This window comes from Triturus cristatus, chromosome 1_1 (genome assembly GCF_964204655.1).
Source record: "Triturus cristatus chromosome 1_1, aTriCri1.1, whole genome shotgun sequence".
Taxonomy (NCBI): Eukaryota; Metazoa; Chordata; class Amphibia; order Caudata; family Salamandridae; genus Triturus; species Triturus cristatus.
In genome coordinates, this window is record NC_140579.1 from 210,943,828 (window position 1) to 210,962,831 (window position 19,004).

General features: G+C 48.1%; 1 protein-coding gene across 7 annotated transcripts in view; it reads right to left on the minus strand.

Annotated features, from left to right (window-relative positions):
- Positions 1 to 19,004, minus strand: part of CDK18 (cyclin dependent kinase 18) — a 1,155,230-nt gene that overhangs the window by 623,412 nt on the left and 512,814 nt on the right. For all 7 annotated transcript variants that reach the window (XM_085624142.1, XM_085624143.1, XM_085624144.1 and 4 more), the window contains one exon: positions 6,921 to 6,963. In XM_085624142.1, coding sequence (XP_085480268.1) covers positions 6,921 to 6,963 — 43 coding nt within the window. The remainder of the gene's footprint in view (positions 1 to 6,920; positions 6,964 to 19,004) is intronic.

Below are 19,004 nucleotides of genomic sequence, written 5' to 3' on the forward strand. Positions count from 1 at the left end.
GTTTGGCCGCAGCCCTCACCAAGCGGGCTGCCTGCCCACTGGAGGGTGCGCACAGTCTGCATGTCTTCTCCTGCAGCGCCCTGCACCACGTGCAACACCTCAGGGACCAACAGCATACCATAGCGGGACAAGACATCGAATGTACTCCGATACACCACCTACAAAGGGGTTCAAATGCACCACTCTGAATAAAGTACACCTTTAGAGTAGAATAAAAACTAAAGAGAAAGATATCCCAGGCACCTCAATCACAACAAGGGTGCATACTGACATTGCGATTCCTGCTAGACGGTATTGAGGCACACAAAGTGTGCCAGGCCCAAAACACCTTCTAGCCTTTACCTCAAGTGTCTCCAGAGGCGGCAACGGTGTCATGAGCGCCCCACTGCAAGCAGCTGTGGCTTCCCCTCAGCCCCAGCAACGCAATAGCCACACGACGGTGACACCTCTCCCACCCTTCAGTGAACTCTGACCCAGCCATGGCCACCCCCTGGTGTCGGTCATGGATCGAACGCCTCAAGCACTACTTCAGGGGCACCAGGCTGACGGACTGAGCCGGCAAGAGATCGCTGCTCATGCACTATGACAGCAGGGAGCTGTATGACCTCTTCGAGACACTCCCTGACACAAATAGACGATGACTATTTCACCGCCGCAGTTAGGGCACTCAGCAGACACTTTAACCCCCAAATCAACCCAGACTTCGAGTGCTTCAAGCTGCGCTAAGCCAAATAGGCAGACACCGAATGGGTCAACGCCTTTCACACCCACCGGAGGAAGTTGGCAAGCATGTGTACCTTCCACAATCAGCGGGTGGAAATCGAGGCCCAACTCATTCTGGGGTGCAGGTCAGCAGTACTACGACAGCTAATTCTAAGGCAGCCCGGAATATCCCTGGACAATATCCTCATACTGGCACCATTCCACAAACTCTCAAACTCCAGAGGAGAAGGAAGCAGCCCTCAATAGACATCCGATGGGGCTATGCCCCTCCAGGCCCGCCGCCATCAAGGAGAGGGTGGACGCCATCCAGAAATGCCCAGGCCCCACTCGTCCTGCCCAAAGACCACCCCCATGTGGGCCTTGCAGGAACTGCGGAGTCAAGCACCCCTTGTCTGGCCCCTGTTTCACCAAGGGAAAAACCTGCTCCCTATGTGGTAAGCAGACTCACTTCGCCAAGGTCTGCCGAAGTGGGAGATCGAGAGCCACCTTTGGGAAATCTTGGGGAATGCCAGCGAACATCAAGAATCCGTAGCTTGAAGACACCCCTGGCTTGGTAGACGTCACCCAGCATGGACCCGGGTACGAAGCAGAGGAAGATGATGTATTTTTCGTATGTTTCACCAGCCGCACTAACCACTGCCGACGGCCACCCCATGTGCACTGTCCAAGTAGAGAACACTATCAAAGCCCTCATCAACACAGAAGCGTCCGTCAACGTAATGGACTCGGAGCAGTATTGCGACCTCATGCCATGCCCTCCCCTCTCTCCCACCAATGCAAGGATCTGCACCTATGGGGAGACACAGCCCCTCCCTCTGCGGAGAGTGATCGAGGTAGAGGTCGCCAGCGAGAAACATACCACCAGACAAAGTCCCACGTAACAGAAGGGAAGAAGGGCATGCTGCTGAGCTGCCACACTGTAGAAGGACTCGGACTTGTGTTCTATCAACCAGAATCATGAACCCGACTCCATACTGCAAGAATTCCCGCAGCTGTTCAAGGGTCTGGGCAAGCTCAAGAACGAGCAATTCAAGCTACACATTGATGCCTCCGTTAAGTTGACGGCACTCCAACACAGAAGGGTTCTCTTCCATCCGAGAACACAAGTGGAGAAGGAGCTACAGGCGTTAGAAAATCTGGGAGTCATTGAGAAGATCACGGGTCACACCCCGTGGGTATCACCTTTGGTTGTGGCAATAAAGCCCAAGCAACCCGGAGCCATCAGGCTCTGCATGGACATGCGTCTCCGTAATCTGGCTGTCAAAAGGGAGCGCCACCAGACACCCACTATAGACAACATTGTAGCTGATCTCAACAGGGCGAAAAGGTTTTTCAAATTAGACCTTAACGCCAGTTACCACCAGCTGGAGATCGCCCCGGAGAGCCGGTACATCACGACCGTCTCCACTCACGTGGCCTGCGACGATACAAGCAGCTCAGTTTTGGCATGTCAACGGCTGCCAAAGTTTTCCAAAACTCCATCAGGGAGACTCTGTCGGGACAGTTAGGTGTCTTCAACCTGAGCAATGACATCCTGATATTCTCCAGCAGCCTCGAAGAGCCTCACGTGCGCCTCATAGGCATGCTCTAACAACTCGCGAACAGTCTCACTTTGAACAAAGCCAAATGCTCGTTTTACCAAGAATCCATAGAGTTTTGGGGGTAAGTGTTCTCTTGCGAAGGGCTAAGGGTGGACCCAAAGAACGCCGTCGACAACCAAATGGCGCAAGTCCCCACTACCCTGATGGATGTTCACAATTTCCACGGGATGGCCACCTACTGCGGTCGTTTTCTACCAAACCTGTCTTCTCTGTCAGCCTCTGAAGTCCCTCACATGCAGAGGTGCACCGTGGGAATAGGGCCCACATGCCAACGCGGCTCTCCATGCTATCAAGGACGCCATCATGGATAAGACCACAATGCCCTACTTCTACCTCGGGAGGCACACAGAACTAATCAATGAAAGTCCGGTCAGCTCGGGCTAGCCTCCTGCAAGAGAACACCAACAAAGCTTGGCTACCAGTGGCGTATGTGAGCAGAGTGCTATCGGACACGGAGGTTAGGTACACTCAAATCGAAAGGGAGGTTGCCGCCATCAAATGGGCCTGTCAGCATTTTCACCTCTAAGGCCACAAGTTCAGGGTAGTGACAGACCACAAGCCACTCATTCCCTTTGTTCACTTGGACCACATGCCTGCCCCCCCAGGATAGAAAGATGGGCAGTGCAGCTCCCAGCCTACTGGTTTGATGTCACATATCGCTCGGGTGCCAACAACCCAGCTGACTACCTGTTGCGTCACCTGCTCCCTGGCGATGCACTACAGCTCCGCCGAGGTGAGGCACACAGAGGAATTTACAGAATGATCACCTAGGAAGACATGTCCCAAAGCGCTGACACTGGAGGAGTTTGGTGCAGCCCCCCATGGAATCGTGCTGCGGGCCAGCTGATCATAGTCCTGAGGGACCTGTGGAACAGAGTTGTTGAACTTGTCCATCTGGGGCACCAAGGGGTGGTGAGGCGCAGCTCCGCAGCAAACTGTGGTGCCAGGGGATGGATACCCTGGTTGATAAGACCATATGCCAGTGCCATTTGTGCACCTTCCCCGGGGGAGGGGGGGGGGGGGGGGAGATTGGAATCCTGTGCTGGTGTCAGTCACGGCCGAAGAACCCAGTCGTGAGCCCTGGTCAAAGGTCAGCGTTGATTTTGGGTGATTCCCAGATGGTCGCAACACGGTCGTCATAATTGACTCCCACTCAAAGTTCCCTGTAGTGGAAGTAGTTTCATCCATGGCATTTCCCCAAGTCAAGGCTGTACTTGAGAAAACGTTTGCGATGCTGGGCCTGACGGATGAAGTAAAGTCAGACAAGGGACCCCGTTCCATGGCAGGGAGTTCCAGGATTCTCTCACCTCCCATGCCATCCAACATTGGAAAATCACAGTGCAGTGGCCCCAAGCCAACAGGGAGGTGGAACGTTTTATGCAGACCCTCAAACAAGCACTCCAGATCGGAGTAGAGAAGGGGGAAAATGTGAAGAGTTGTCCAGTTCCTCAATGGCTACCACCAAACCCTGCACTGCACTACCAACAGCGTCTCGGCCCACCTCCTGTTCCGGAACCCCAGTGCGACAACATCCTGGAAAGTCTCGGCTGGTGCCCCACCAAGCTTGACTGTGAGGCCACTCAGGCCAGGAGAGAGATCACCAACCAAAAGACCTCACTGCAGATAGGCGACTACATGGTTGTCAAGGACAGGGGTCCAGGCTGGAAATTCAGGACACCCTACGAGCCTGAGGTGTGGAAGGTCATTACCGTCAATGGAACAATGGCCTCCACCCGACTGGGGGCTCGAGTAGTTACTCAGAACATCTTGTGGTTCAAAAAGGTGGTTGGTCTTCATCTTGTCAGGGCACAGACATGGACGCCGATGGTGAAGACAACAAGACCATCGTTCCATCTCCCTTCCCAAATTGGAGTGAGGAAGGCCATGCCCCGACCAAAGTAGATTGGGCGATCCAGAATGAATCCCAGCTCATCTGGGCCTCCGGTGGGGACACTGTCCTGGACAGCCCGGCGGGGACAGAGCCAAGCACCTACTCCAAGAGCCAGACGTATGGTCTTTGGACGAATCCAGCCCCCAGTCGGCGACTCAGAGAATTTTGTGCTCTCAGCATCCAGGACTGTAGCCAAGCTAATATTAAACGGGCTGAAGATCCCTTGGGGTCTTTGCCCACAACCGAACCAAGTGTGAGGTTGTGTTGTTTCACTGCATGCTAATATGCCGCATATTCGCAAGGGCATTGCTGGGCTTATGTAAGATGTGGCTGACATTGCCTCAAACACAGTGAAAGTGGCTGAACCAAGTTTAAAGGAGGCTGACCAAAGCCATATATATATATATTTGTTTTTTTCAAACAATAGATCTTGCAGAGAGTTGTGGTGTCATTACAGAGCTGAAAAATTAGTATTTTTGAACAATCTAGAAAGGTAAAAATCTGTTGTTATTTTAGGAGTTTTTAAAGACAAAGCTAAATTTTATTTAAATGTATGAAAGTTATTTGGGAAGTTAAAAAGTGGATTGACTCCCTAGTCTATATATCACCTCTTCTTCCGCCTCCAGTTGTCTTCACAACAGTGGTCTTAAATTAATCCATGCTGGTTCATCTGAATATATAATACTGAAATAACTGCTGGTATTTTATTTACTGTTTAAACGTATGTCTCACTTAATACAAATTCCTAAAAAAAATATATACTGATTAGGAACGTCAAACATTATTGGGAATTTGAACAGTTTCATTGGTGCACTGATTTTGTTCGATCTCTTGATGTCCTCGGAAGTCCCTTCGGTAACTGCCATCTGGGAGACACCTCAAGGTTCTCCTTTGGTGATGCTGCCGTTTAATTATTATATGCAGCCGTGCAGACTATACTTCACTCCTATCATGCACTTTTCTCTTTGTCACATAGGTCCTATTTGGTTTAAAAGATAGTACAGTTAACACTGCCTCAACATTATATGCTGAAAACTTACAATGATTGCAATAAGCATTTTGACAAATTTCTTAAAGTGGAACTCGATCAGAACAGAGAATTGGCTGGCAAGAGTGTTGCCACCATTATGGTTATTTGACCTTTGGACTGGCACAGTGGCCAGGCGCAGTTGGCCCTTGCTCTATTCTTGTAAAATCGATAAGGAATCTAGGCATAAAGCTGGAGTCCAGTCTATGCTGGCCATGTGCTAAGAGGCCATGTTATATTGACCTCTTCAATCCATGTTCAATTTTGTAACACACGCTGCTGTCCCCGACTCCAGATCAGTACATTTAGGGGCAAATGCTTTCGTCTAATCCAAGCTGTATTGTGGGGCTTCTGAAAAAGCACTGAGCCACTTCAGACTCACTCAAAAAGGTCAAAGCAAGACCAGTTTCTGGCCTGCAGTAAAGAGACTTGGTTTCTGCTGTTCTAAATTCACTGTTAGATCTGCCTGTATACAAGAGGATCTCGTTAAAATCTATGTCTAAAGCACAAAAGAACAGCCTCAGTGCCACGTCCCTAGGTATGCGCTAGTAGATTTTCGTTGTATCATTGGAAAGTTTACGTGCACTGAAAATGTTGGCCAAACTTTTCAAGTTCAAGGAGATACTACTTTGTCATCAAAAAAGAAAATGATGGAAATTATTGCAAAAATAGTTAAGTTATATGTTCCGTAGGGATGACGACAGTAAAGTATCATCTTGATAATATTAAACTTCTTTGGGTAGGTCTTCACTTAGACGTGTATCCAGCTGGTGGAGACATTGCTCGCAGGCTTCAGAGTTCTTTAGTGGCAAGAACCTACCGGGTGCCTGCATTTTAAAAGTCCCTTTAAAATAACAATCACCAGGTAATACATATTTACCTGGAAAAAGACAGCAAGTTTTGATGTTCTCTCAAATTTACAAATGAAATCACAGATTTGTCAACTCCCAAGATTTTTTCTCAATTTCAGCAAGTCAAAAAGAGAAAACAATATTTCCGCTAAACTACAACCTGCTTGCATGCTAAAGTTGCAATGGTTGCTCTCACGTCACGGTATTGACTGTTTAGTGTATTATTCCACCTCCAGTAGAATGCTTGCAGTACATTGCATGGGGAACTGTTTTACATCTCAAAAGTACACAGAATCATCATTCATTAAATTATTTATTATATAATGCACTGTACATGTCATTTTTCTTTTGTATTTTTTAACTGCATCATGATTTTTTGAAAGTTGTGGTCAGGTTTGGTCTTCTCCATTGCTCTTTCCCTTCTCTTTTTTTACAATTGACATTCCAATTATGTCTATTTCCTATTGTTTTTCCCATATGAATATTCCCTTTGTTTTCTCCGTCTGTTTCTTTCCCATGTGTCTTTCCTATTGAATTACTGTTTGTTTATTTCCTGTTGTTTTGCTCCTGCCAGCGCTATGTTGTCTGGCTTTAATGAGCTATCCCATACAAACCAGATATACTCTAATGCAGTTTCCATAAGCAAGCACAATAAAGCCGGGTCTTTTGCCTTAACCAATGCATATTTTTATGTATGGAGCTAATTCTGCAAAAGGTTATTGCAAGCCTCGTCTTCTATCGCTCCTGTGGCCCTGAGGGTGGCATGAAGTCTGCAGCTGGTTCCTCAGAAAGATGCCCCTGTGCCCAGGTGCGTTGGGTTCACTCACCAGCAGGAGGCAGGTCAAGAGGTCTAGTCCTTCCGAGTCCAGCCTGAAGGAAGAGGAGAAGAGTATATTCAGCAAGGGCTTAGCACCATGGAGGGACACAAACAATCTTCTGGACTGGTCCAGACATAATGCATATTTAAGGATCAAAAACCTTTTTGGCCTAATGACTAACATTCTAAACATTGCACCTGGTCAACGCTGACACTTTAGAGGATCAAACTATCACAAGCCCGGTGTCTAAACTTATATTTAGCTTATGGTGTGGCGGAATAGAAGGGAAATCTTTCACTTTAGGCCCTGCTGAGCCAGCGAGACCACTCTGACAACATCTTCATTGCCGCATCACAATACTCTGCTGACGCCATCAAGCAAGCCTAGAAGGACAGCAAGTACACTCTTTCGACATCCCACAAGTCACCAAAGCCCCATCACACTGGTGTAAGGTGGCAGGATCTCAGTGCTATCCAGAGCCACTCGACACTTCTCTGCTCAGTCATTAAGCCAGCCCATGACCTGGCCTTCCCTGCTTCTCTCAGTCTCTTTATACATACCTACAGCCTACCCATTCACTCTCAAACCCAACACTACTGCCTATTCCCAAATATAAATGTACACATGTAGATTTATTCACGTGAAAACCGACTACTACACATAGAAGTAAATTTACACTTACCTTGTCATCATTTCCAAGTATAAATTTACTACTAGATGTCTCCACTCCCTAAAACTCGGGGTGGAGTATGCTAGAACATGACTTGCGTGTGTTAAGCCTCCTCTTGCTCAAGACGTCCCGAGGCATGACCCTAAACTGATGCCCTCTTTTGCCTCACACCACTCTAGCTACCTTAGAATAGAGCGTGTCCTGGAACATGACCTGTCCGTCCCATATTCTCATCTGGGGGTCTCACTGCCGCGCAGAGTGACTGCTTATGTGCACTATCTCCCACTTACCTTTATACAGTGCCTTCTGTTCTATGTAGAGGACTCCTTGTCCAGATGCTCGTTCCCCGAAAAAAGTGTACATTAAATAAGTACATTTTCTGATAATTTTGTTTCTGCTATCTCATGCTCTGTGTAGCGGTCTCCTGACTTTCCAGCAATGCTGTGTCTGGTTTGTATCATGTCTTTGAGCATCACACACCTCGCTTGCCACCTCCCTGAGACAAAAAAACAGCCTATTAATTATCTCCCTGAAAGGGAACCAGGAACCCAAGCAAATCGAGCACTTCGTGGCCACTTTAAGTGATGAAATGTTTTATGTATGTTACAATACAATATATTAAAAATACATTGAAAAAGTTTCGATGCCTTCTCTGAGTACTCTTTAAAGCAGAGGTCTTCAAACTTTTTTACTCTCAGCCCCCCCTAAGCAAAATGTTTTGAGGTCGGGCCCCCCTCCTAAACTTTATGGCAAGGAATGGGGGAGCGGGAGGGACATGGCTGCGTGCAGGGAGCGGGGCTTATGACATGATTTCAGGAATACTTTTTCTATAGCTTATGAACCGCAGCAAATATTACTTATAAAACAGCAAATGCATCAAACAAAAACAGATATCCCAAACAAACTGCTCCCCATAATTGGGGAGTTGTGAGCACCTCACACTCTTTGACCCCAATGCAACTATACCTGCTGCACTAATGATAACGCAGTCCTGAGTAGCAGGCTATCTCATCTGCATCTTTTAGCTCTTTCCCACCATGATGGATCATCACCTCTGTCCTAATGCTTGAAAGTACAATAAACTCCGATGCCCTTTTTAAAGGTACAGTCATAATTGTGATGCCGTGGGCCCTCCAAATCCCTGAGCCCCAGAACTGCTGCGTCTGCTCCTTTATGATAACCAGCAGTGGCCACTTACACACTTGGCAGCAGTACCAGCTTCACTAATGAATGTCCTTTTAAAAAAAAAAACAGCTATGTTGTCCCCTTCTTTGGGGTATCTCTCTGAAGAAGCTGTCTCTGGCCATTTGTAAACAAAAAAATGAGTCCGCATACAGTGCTCCCTATTCTAGGCCTTCTCTTTGACAATATCTATGAATCTCACTCCTTTCCTCGGTCTTCTAGACCATTACTGTGAGGCCCCAGGGGTCAAGAGGATTAGGGCTCTGCATCTGAATGCTACCCTGCTGGCCTTCTACCTGCCACCCCATGGACTCCGCTTTCACAATGCCCCTGAATGGTTAATACTGACTTTGATATGCCTCTGAAAGTGAAGGGTGTGGTGGTAGTGCAGAAAGTTAAAAAAGAGACCAACCTTCTTACCAGCCATTAATTGATTGAGTCACTTAAAGGCAGGGCCACTGGAATTATGAGTTTCTGCAGCAGCAGCATTTTCCACATAATTATCAGTTTACTGCATTTGCTACATAATCTGCAGATTTCAACCAAAAAAACTTGATTCTGACTCAAACGGAATAAAAGTTACTCAAAGCGTGACAAAGTGTTCCGGAGCAGTGGAAGGCCCTTTGCAAAGACTGACTGGTAATCTTGTAGTTGCTTACTGCTGTATTTGGGTGTTAATCTGGTACAAATCAGGTGAAATATTTCCCCTGACAGAGTTACCTTGAGTTAAAATGACAAAATAATGAAGTAATGCTAACCACAAAATGTGGTGCATTGTGCCACATAATTTACTCTTTCTTGCTGCATAATTTAGTCAAACCTGCCGCATAATGTTGTCCTTTTCAGCTGAATAATTCCAGTGGATCTGCTTAAAGCTTTATGGTGGCAAAGATCTATTCTTTTTAAGATGTAATGTAAAGGAGTTATCAGCTGGGATCTGGAATAGTGGAGACACTTACAAAAATGTCTGCATTAGATACAGTTTGATTACTTATTACTAAAAATAATATTTTGTAAGAACTTGTTTCATCTCATTCACTGCATCATTTTGCAGCAGCCTAGCTTAGAGTATGTAAGGAACTCGTTACTTAGCTGTAACTGCGGTTATCCAGTATTGGTATCTTTCATAGATTCACATGCCTGAATCATTCCCCGTCGTCGGGATGGGAGTCCCCGGTACATAAATAAAGTAATGTCTCAGTAGACATATAGAGTAATAGGCCAAAGGCCTCACCGTAGTAACATATCCACGTCCTTTTGTAAAAAAAGGACCAAACTTTGGAGAGTAGCCAATTAGCTATCACCACCCTCTAGAACCTTCCTGGAAGGAGCTCTAGTCCCTCAGATTTTCGTAAGCACTGTGCTAAGTAGTTTTATCATTGAGAGATCCAAGAGAGTCCTTCCAGGGGAGGTGGGTGGGTTGCATGTGAATTATGATAGATACCAATACTGGATAACCGCAGTTACAGGTAAGTAACGCGTTCCTTATCCAGTATTAGGGTATCTTTCATCGATTCACATGCCTGAATCAGAATAGTAAGCAATGAGAAGCACATTTCGAAAGGTATAATATATATAAATTCACAGATATTCCAATGTGAAAATAGAAAGTACCAAAAAGCCATGACATAGAGGTATAAAACATAATAGAGAAATGTGCGTATAGAGAAAAGGATGGTGGGATGAAAGGAAGGGCTCACTGTAGGAGAGTAGGGTCTGCTATCCTATGGTCACCCCAAATTTTTGCTTTTTGCTTCAATGGTTTTTGACATATTGAGGCTGTGGGCCTGCCAATCAGACCCCCAGCCTGCTGTTCTCTCTACTAAATTTACACTATGCACCCTAGGTGCATAACCAATTGGAAGTCGATCACCCTGTCAGCCCCTGTACCAGTGTACACTAGGTACCCAGGGCATTGGTGTACCCAAGGCCTGCCAGGGGCTGAAGCATGTATTATGCCACCCCAGGCTTGGCCTAACAATCTGACACAACTGGCTGATCACTCAGCTGGGGTAAGTTGGTGTAACCACCTCTTACTTAGGTGTAGGATACCTATACCTAACCTTAGATGGGACACATGTTAACCAATAAGTCACTCCTATGGCAGGCCTTAACAATCCTGAAGGCAGAGTGCTTGGTTCCATGTGAGATGGTGCTCTGGCATGAGCTGAGCCTGTCTGCAGTGGTCGGAACAACTTCCTTCTACTGTTTCCAGATATCGTCATACCATATACTCTTAAGTGCATTATGAACCTCGCGGTTAAATGCTATCTTTGGTTTGGCTTTATCAAAACATGTCGAGTAAGGTGTCATACGAATTGGAATACTAACCCCTCGCCAATTCTGGCGACGGGGTTAGCATTCCACCCTTCTAGAGGGACACGACATGTACAGTACCTGAAACCCGGGTAAAATCAGACATAGCCTCAGCTCCACAAAATGGATGCTGCCACCACAGACACAAGTCTGCCCTCCTGCTGCTGGGAGTCCTTCCAGCTTGGGAGGTGTGGACAAAGGGTTTCCTGCCAGGGGAGGTGCATGCACCACCCCAGACAGGATTTTGTGTATTGGTCAGGTAGGGCTTGAAAGAAACCAGACATGCCTGTGGCTCACAAGGAGCCTCGGTGCATATGCCAGTTCAAACCGGTCCTGGGGCACACAGGTCCCGGGCCTGGGGCGAGCTGGACAAAGGATTGGGGGTGTAACCACCCCCCTTCCTGGTCCCACCCATAGGGAGGGACCTAGCAGGTAGTCCGGCCCCTAGAATCCGCTTAAAGGTAGGAGCTGTGTCCTAAGACTTCAGACATCCTGGAATCAACTTGAAACTAAGAAGAAGACGGGAACTTCGACATTCTGCTGCACAGAAGACTGAAGGAAATCTCCCCTGTGGTCAGGGAGTGACCACCTTGCTAACGCAAGCACCATCCAGCGAATCAACGTCTGCTTTGCCGCCGCCTCCCGCCGGAGCCCGAGCCTAGAGACTGACAAGACCTGGACCTCCAGACCTCTCACCGCCCGATCCACAGTCCCTGAAAAGAGGAGACCCGTGGAGGCACCGAGACACGTGGAGCCAGCCATCTTGGAACGACGACGACAAGCTGCAAGCGCAACAACCGAGGCTCCCTCCAAGTTGTGCTTTGGGATCTGAGGAGCCCAACCCTCGAGCAGCATCTGCACCAAAGGTGAGCCCTCCAGCATCTCCACGATCTGCGTGGTGCCCTTCTGCATTTTGCCACTCGACGCGCCTAACCGGTTGCTGGCCCGCTTGCCAAGGCTTGTTTGCTTCGATCAAGTCGCCGACACCGCCGACAGCGAGAGCCTGCGTGGGACAGCTCGTGAACCGACTCCTGGACGTAGTCGACCTCCAGGGACCACGTGGCTGCAGAGACAAGCTACACCTTTTTTCCTGTTTGCACCCGACATTGCCTGGTACCCACCTGGTGCCACGCTGGTCACCGGCTAGTGACTGAACACTGTCCCCTCTGCTTACAGGTCTTCTATAACTCCGATCCACTCTTGGATCCACCGCATCTCTCCCGGACCGACCGCCTGCAGCATCTTTGTCCACAGGCTCCACGGAACAGATCGAAGAAACCCGACGCACTTCGAGGCCTATGCACCCGCTTCCTGTGGGTGAGGTAAAGCTGGCACTCCTGTGCCCAAGTGTAGTATTACATCTCTAGTGCCTGTGTTCCAAATCTTGAGTTCCTAGTCCATCCGGAAGATCCTCTTTGCAGTAACTTTGTACTTTTTACGCACCCATTGAAACCTATGGGAGTACGCGGGTGACTATTTGCTCTGCACACGCCACCCGTGGACCTCCTGGTCACTAACTGAAGTTAGCTCCTTGTAGGCCCAGCGATTCTAGAGGCCCTAGGCCTTTTCCCTTTTCTGTTCGTGGTACTTATACCACTATTTTAGTATATGGTTTGAGCGGCCACCAGGGCCTATTCATATAAAGTGCAACTTCTGTGTATTCTACTGTAATCTTGTTTGACGATTTGTGCTCCTGTGCTCATAAAGAGACTAGGGGTTACTTTGAGAAATAAATACATATATTTTGAATATATATCTGTGTGGTGTCCTTTCATTGGTATAAAAGGGGGTTGCATTTGGTAAAACAGCTGGCTTAACACGCTTCACGAGTTTAGCCTCAAAGACTGCTTAGCCTACGCTACCACTAGGGCAGCTAGTCCGAAAAGGTTGACTTACAACCACACCATAAGGGTTGCTTGGCATGGTACAAGGTGGTCACTTTAACTAGTGAACATCATATACCAGGCCAACTTCTCACACTCACCTCTAATGAAATAGATGACGGAGCACCGCTTGACCCACTGCAGCGTCTTTCATGAGTTCAGTATCCTGACAGTAATGCTTGGTAAATGTATGCGGCGTCTTCCATGTAGCCGCTCTGCAAATGTCCACAATGGGCACTCCTGCAAAAAGTACCATGGAAGTAGACATGGCCCTCGTGGAAAGGGCTCAAACTGTGAAGAGCAGGGGTTGCCCTGCTTGCTGGTGACAAAAAGAAATGGCTGCGGAAATCCAGTGTGAGATACTTTGTTTAGTGAGTGGAAGACCTTTCCTAGACCGACTGTACACCACAAAGAGTTGGTTAAATATGCGAAATGTTTTCGTTCTGTCGATGTAGAATTTTAGGCAGCGTTTAAGATCTAAGGAATGCAGGTTTTTTTTTCTGCCACTGTTTGAGGATGTGGAAAGAAGGAGCGCAACACAATAGGCTCATTGAGATAGAAACTTGAGGGATCTTTACGGATAAACTTCGGATTTGTACGAAGTATGACCCTGTCGTGTTTGAACTGGAGGAACGGGTCTTGGATTGAGAAAGCATGGAGTTCCCCCACTCGCCATGCCGAGGTAAGGGCTAGGAGCGCTGTTTTCCAGCAGAGATACTTGAGATCCGCTCTGTGTATTGGCTCAAAAGGGTGTTTCATAAGTTGAGCCAGAACAGTGTTGTTGCCAAGCAGGAGGTAACGTTTTTACCGGAGGGAATGTTCTAAACAGGCCTTTAAGGAATTGTTTAATGAGCCGATGAGACCAAAGAGAAGGACCTGCGGAGGATCTCCTGAAACGTGTATTGCTGTCAAGTGGACTTTAATGGAGGCATGAGCGAGACCAGATTTTGCCAGATGAAGAAGGTAAGGCAGTATTTGCTCCGGATAGGATGAAAGAGGGTGTATTTTGTTTGACTTACACTAGATACAAAACCTCTTCCATTTTAAGGAATATGTTTTGGTGGTACTATCTGCTCGGGCCCGAGCTAGAACTTCTCTACAGTCCAGAGGGATGTCTGGACCCTGGAACTTTCTGAACTCAGGAGCCAGGCTGATAATTTGAGAGATGCCGGATCCGGATGCTGGACTTGATGGTGGTTGATAGTGAGGAGAGAAGGAAACTGTTTCAACCTGAACGGCGGTTCCAGAGAGAGAAGGTGAAGCTCTGAACCAATGTTGGCGTGGCCAAGCTGGAGCCATCAAGATGAGCTTGCAAGGTTCCGCTTTCAATTTCCGGAGCACCCTGGGAATCAGGGGAATTGGTGGAAAAGCGTATGCAAAGACGTTGCACCATCGATCGAAAATGCATTCCCTAGAGACCGTTTCTGGGGATGCCAGCTTGCAAAGTGTTGGCATTTGGCGTTCTGCTGGGTGGCTAAGAGGTCCAGAAGAGGGGTGCCCCATCGAGAGAATATGCGGTTGAGGGTCCGCTGACTCAACTCCCACTCGTGACATGCTGCCTGCTCAAAGAGTCAGCCAGCATGTTGTGGGTCCCTGGAACATACTCTGCTCGAAGAGAGATGTTGTGAAGGAGCAACCAGTTCCAGATTTTTTGCGACTCGTGAGAGAGTGTCAGAGAAGGAGTCCCACCCTGCTTGTTCAAATAGTGCATTGTCGGTTCGTACAAGCACTAGAGAGTTCCTTGTTCGTGGAAGGAATGCCAAAAGAGCGAGATATACTGCTCGGAGCTCCAAAAGATTTACGTGGAGTTTCCTTTCGGAAAGGGACCATTTGCCGCTTATCTGTAGTTCTTGAAGGAAAGCTCCCCAGCGCTCCAGAAATGCGTCCGTGGTGATATGTGGAGAAGCAGGAAGCAAGAAAGGCAAGCCTTGAGAAAGGTTCTGAGGGCACATCCACCACCTTAGAGCAGTTTTCATCAGAGGGGTCACCTGGATGACAAAGGACCCCGTACATTGGACCCATTGAGCTGACAGCGCTTCTTGAAGAGGTCGCATGTGAAGGCGACAGTGCGGCACTAGCAGGATGCAGGAGGACATCATCCTGAGCAGGGATTTGAAGAGGCGCACAGAAAGTCTTCTTGGAACGTATGCGAAGCGCCAAGGAAAGAAGTTTGTCTTTGCGCTCCTGAGACAGAAACGCCTTCCTTTGTATCGTGTCAAGGGTAGCACCCAGGAAACTTATGCGCTGTGAAGGTTGAAGTACGGACTTGTCCTGATTGATAGTCAGCCCCAAACAATCGAAAAGCCTCAGACAGGCGCTGGAAGACCTGGACGCTCCTAGAGAGGGTGCTTTGACGAGCCAGTCGTCCAGATACGGAAAGACTTGGTGTTGTTGTTGTAGGTATGCAGCAACCGGAGAAAGACATTTGGTAAAAATGTGTGGCGCTGATTTGAGTCCAAACGGCTGGACACAAAATTGGTAATGCCTGCCCGCCACCGTGAATCTCAGAAATGTGTTGCGGTGGATCGGGATATGAAAATAGGCGTCCTGAAGGTCTAAAGACACCATGTAGTCGTCCGTATTGAGAAGTTGTAGTACTTCCTGAATGGTGACCATACGAAACGACTGTTTTATCAGGAACTTGTTTAGATTTCTTAAGTCCAATATCGGTCTCCATTTTTTCTCCTTTTTGCGTATGAGGAAAAAGCGGGAGTAACATCCCTTTCCCTTTTTACGTGGGGGAACCCTCTCAATAGCTCCCTTCTGGGGCATAAGTGCCACCTCCAGGAGTAGAACATGCACATTTTTGTGAAGCATAGGTCGGGGAGGAATTTGGATGAATTCTAGAGAATGTCCGAATTGAACCAATTGCAGGACCCAACGGTCCGTAGTGATTTGTTTCCAATTTGTCAGAAAGTGGGAAATTCTTCCTCCAACTTTGGAGGGCAGAGAGGAGTTGGAGACCGGGGGTAGTGGGAAGTCATTGTCGCCGAGCAGTGTCTTTGTCGCCCTCCTTTGCCATGAAAGGAAGATTTAGTGTAGGTGATGTGCTGTTGACGTTGCTGGTACTGTGGCCGATATTGCTGACTGGAAGAGAAGGAAGATCGGGGAATTGCAGGGTAACCAAAGCCCTAGCCGTGTCGGTATCCTTTTTAATACCTTGCAAAGCTTCATCTATGTGTGTCCCAAAAAGAAGCTGGCCATCGTATGGCATGTCCAAGACTTTGGTTTGTACTTCCGGTCTGAAGGAAGTCGCCTTCAACCAACCCTGGCGCCGTAGTACAGCTGCGCCCGCGAGTTGGTGGTATCCGGTAGAGGCAATATCCTTTGCACAGTCTATAATTTCGGAGGCAGATCTCACCCTCCAGTAAGATCTTCTTTGCCTCTTCCTTTGACTCTTCCGGTAAAGTCGCAAGGTATGGAGCAATGCCTGCCCACATCTGTCGATTATAACGTCCTAACAGTGCCAAGGAATTGGATGCACGCACTGTCAAAGCAGACATGGACGAGAAGCGCTTGCCAATATTGTCCAGCCGCATACCCTCTTTGCCCGGCGGAGCAGTCAGCAAAGCGGAAGGATTTTTTGATTTCTGCTGAGCTGCTTGAGTAATGATTGAGTCCGGTTTCGGATGGCCTGTTAGGCAAGCCGGAGCAGTATCTGGAGCTTTATATTTCTTATCCAGATGAGGCAATACTTGAGGCACCGAGGAAGGGTTCTGCATGATCTTGACACCCTGTTCCCATATGTAGTCTATAATAGGGATAGACCTAACAGACTTCTTATAAGGCTCCTTAAAATCGTAGAGGAAACAATCCTGTTGGTGCAAGGGCATAGGTATTTGAAAGCGCTGCGCCGCCGTCTCCACGATATTGTGAAAGCCTCCAATGTCCTCCGGAGGAGAGTCAGCTGTGGTAGGAATGGGAGAAGCTGGACAGAGAAGTTTGTAATCATCCCACTCGTCCCGATTAGATTGGGAATCTTGAAGTTCCCCTTCTTCATGGTCTTCTTCCTCATCTGTAGAAAGATGAGGTGGTGATGTGACAGGCTCAGACTAAGTTCAATGGAGGAGGTCGTGGCCGTGGTGTTGGAGGCACAACCGGAAGCTGAGATGGTGCAGGCGTTGGAAACCGCCGCTTATAGTCCGAAATGAGGAACTGTAAGTCAGAGACCAGGGAAGCAGGCAGACAAACCATGGGAGGTGGAGGCGGATGGTATTCCTCAGGAGAAACCTCCTGATCTTCCTGCCCTTTATCTTCGTAATCGGAGCTATCTTGGTATTTAACGTGCAGTTGCGATGGACTGGTCGCTGTGCGGAACATACTGCCATCGTCGGAGTCTTCCTCCTCTAAAAAAGACGTGCTGGAGGCAAGAGCTGGACCCTACTAGGGGAGGTCAGGGCCGGTGTTAGTGCAAGTAAGGTGATTTTGAGGTGCACATATGTACTTTGTATATCAGAATCTATAGCCGTCGACGGCGAAGTGTGGACGGCATCATAGTAAATTGAGAGGCCGTCGTCGGGGCCATCGTCGACTTTAAATGCTTCGTTGACGGTGTCGTCGACGATGAAGGCTTCGTTGACAGCAGTCGTCGACGGAGTCCTCGTCGACTATGATGTTGATGGGACAGTCTTCGACGACTGTCGACGTAGATGCAGTCGTCGGCGATCACAGCGTCGACGACAGCTTGGATGTCGATGTGTTTTTAATTTTCAGCGTTGACGAGACCGACCTACCGGCCGTCGACGATTGAGTTGTCGTCGATGTTGATAGGGAATGAGACGAGAGAAGTGGAAACTGTCGTGGTCGACGAGGTGACATGTACTGCTGTCGATGGAGATTTCCTCGTCGTTGAAGCCACCGATGAGGTCGTCGTCGACGGGGTAGATGAAGGCTTTTTGAAGGCATGAAGACCTTCCTGAGGAGAACCCATCACTGGCAGAGTCTTAGGAGGGACCTCTGAAGACTTTAAGCGCCTTCTTTTGAGGTGGCTGCGACGAAGGGGCCGGAGAGGCCACCCTTGGTCTTTTCTGAGAAGACGGTGAAGAGATGGAAGAGCCCTCACTTTCCTCAGAAGACAATGCTGTATCTTTGTCTTTAAGCCTCTGGAGCCAAATTAAGAGGCGCCCCTCACGGTCTTTAAGGGTCTTGGAGGAGAAGGTACCACATACCTTACAATCCTTTGAAGAGTGGTTTGGATAAAGGCAGTAGAGACAGTCCTTGTGTTGATCGTCCACATAAAGTCTTTTTCCCACAGGAAGCACAAGACCTGAAAAGGCCCTTCTTCAGTGTCTGCCATGAGGAATTGAAGAACTTCACCCAAAAAATGGAAAGTCGAAGCAAGAAACACTAGGAATGCAGAAACAAGGAATGCTGAGCAGAGCTCAGTGGAGACTCCCTTAGCACGACGTGCGGTAGAAAATCTGAGGGATTAGAGCTCCTTCCAGGAAGGTTCTAGAGCGAGGTGATAGCCGATTAGCTACTCTCCAAAGTTTGGTCCTTTTTTTTTTTTACAAAAGGACGTGGATATGTTACTAAGGTGAGGCCTTTGGCCTATTTTATTACAAGACCAGAGGCTACATTATGCAATAACTTTTATTGCTGCCCAAGATATGCAGCCCTTCAAAGTGTAACCATTACATCACAAATAAAACATTCCAATCAACATAATGATTATGCTACTTACCAGTATGCATCTGTTCTTGACATGTAGGGCTGCTGACATTCATATCTGTGCATAGATCGCCGCCTAGTGTTGGGTCCGGATGATTGCACATTGTTGTCCTGGAAGAGTCTAAGTATCACGAGATAGGTGGCTCCTCCCCAGGACTACAGTGCGCATGGGCATCCTCTCCATCCTTAGATTGTTTTTCGCCATTGTGGCCGTGATGGAGTAGATATAGGAAGTGATGACCATGCTATACAGAAATTCTGAGTGCTGCAGCCGCGACAGGCGCCGGGGAGGAGGGTGGGCGATATGAATGTCAGCAGCCCTACATGCCAAGAACAGATGCATACTGGTAAGTAGCATAATCAGTTCGAGGC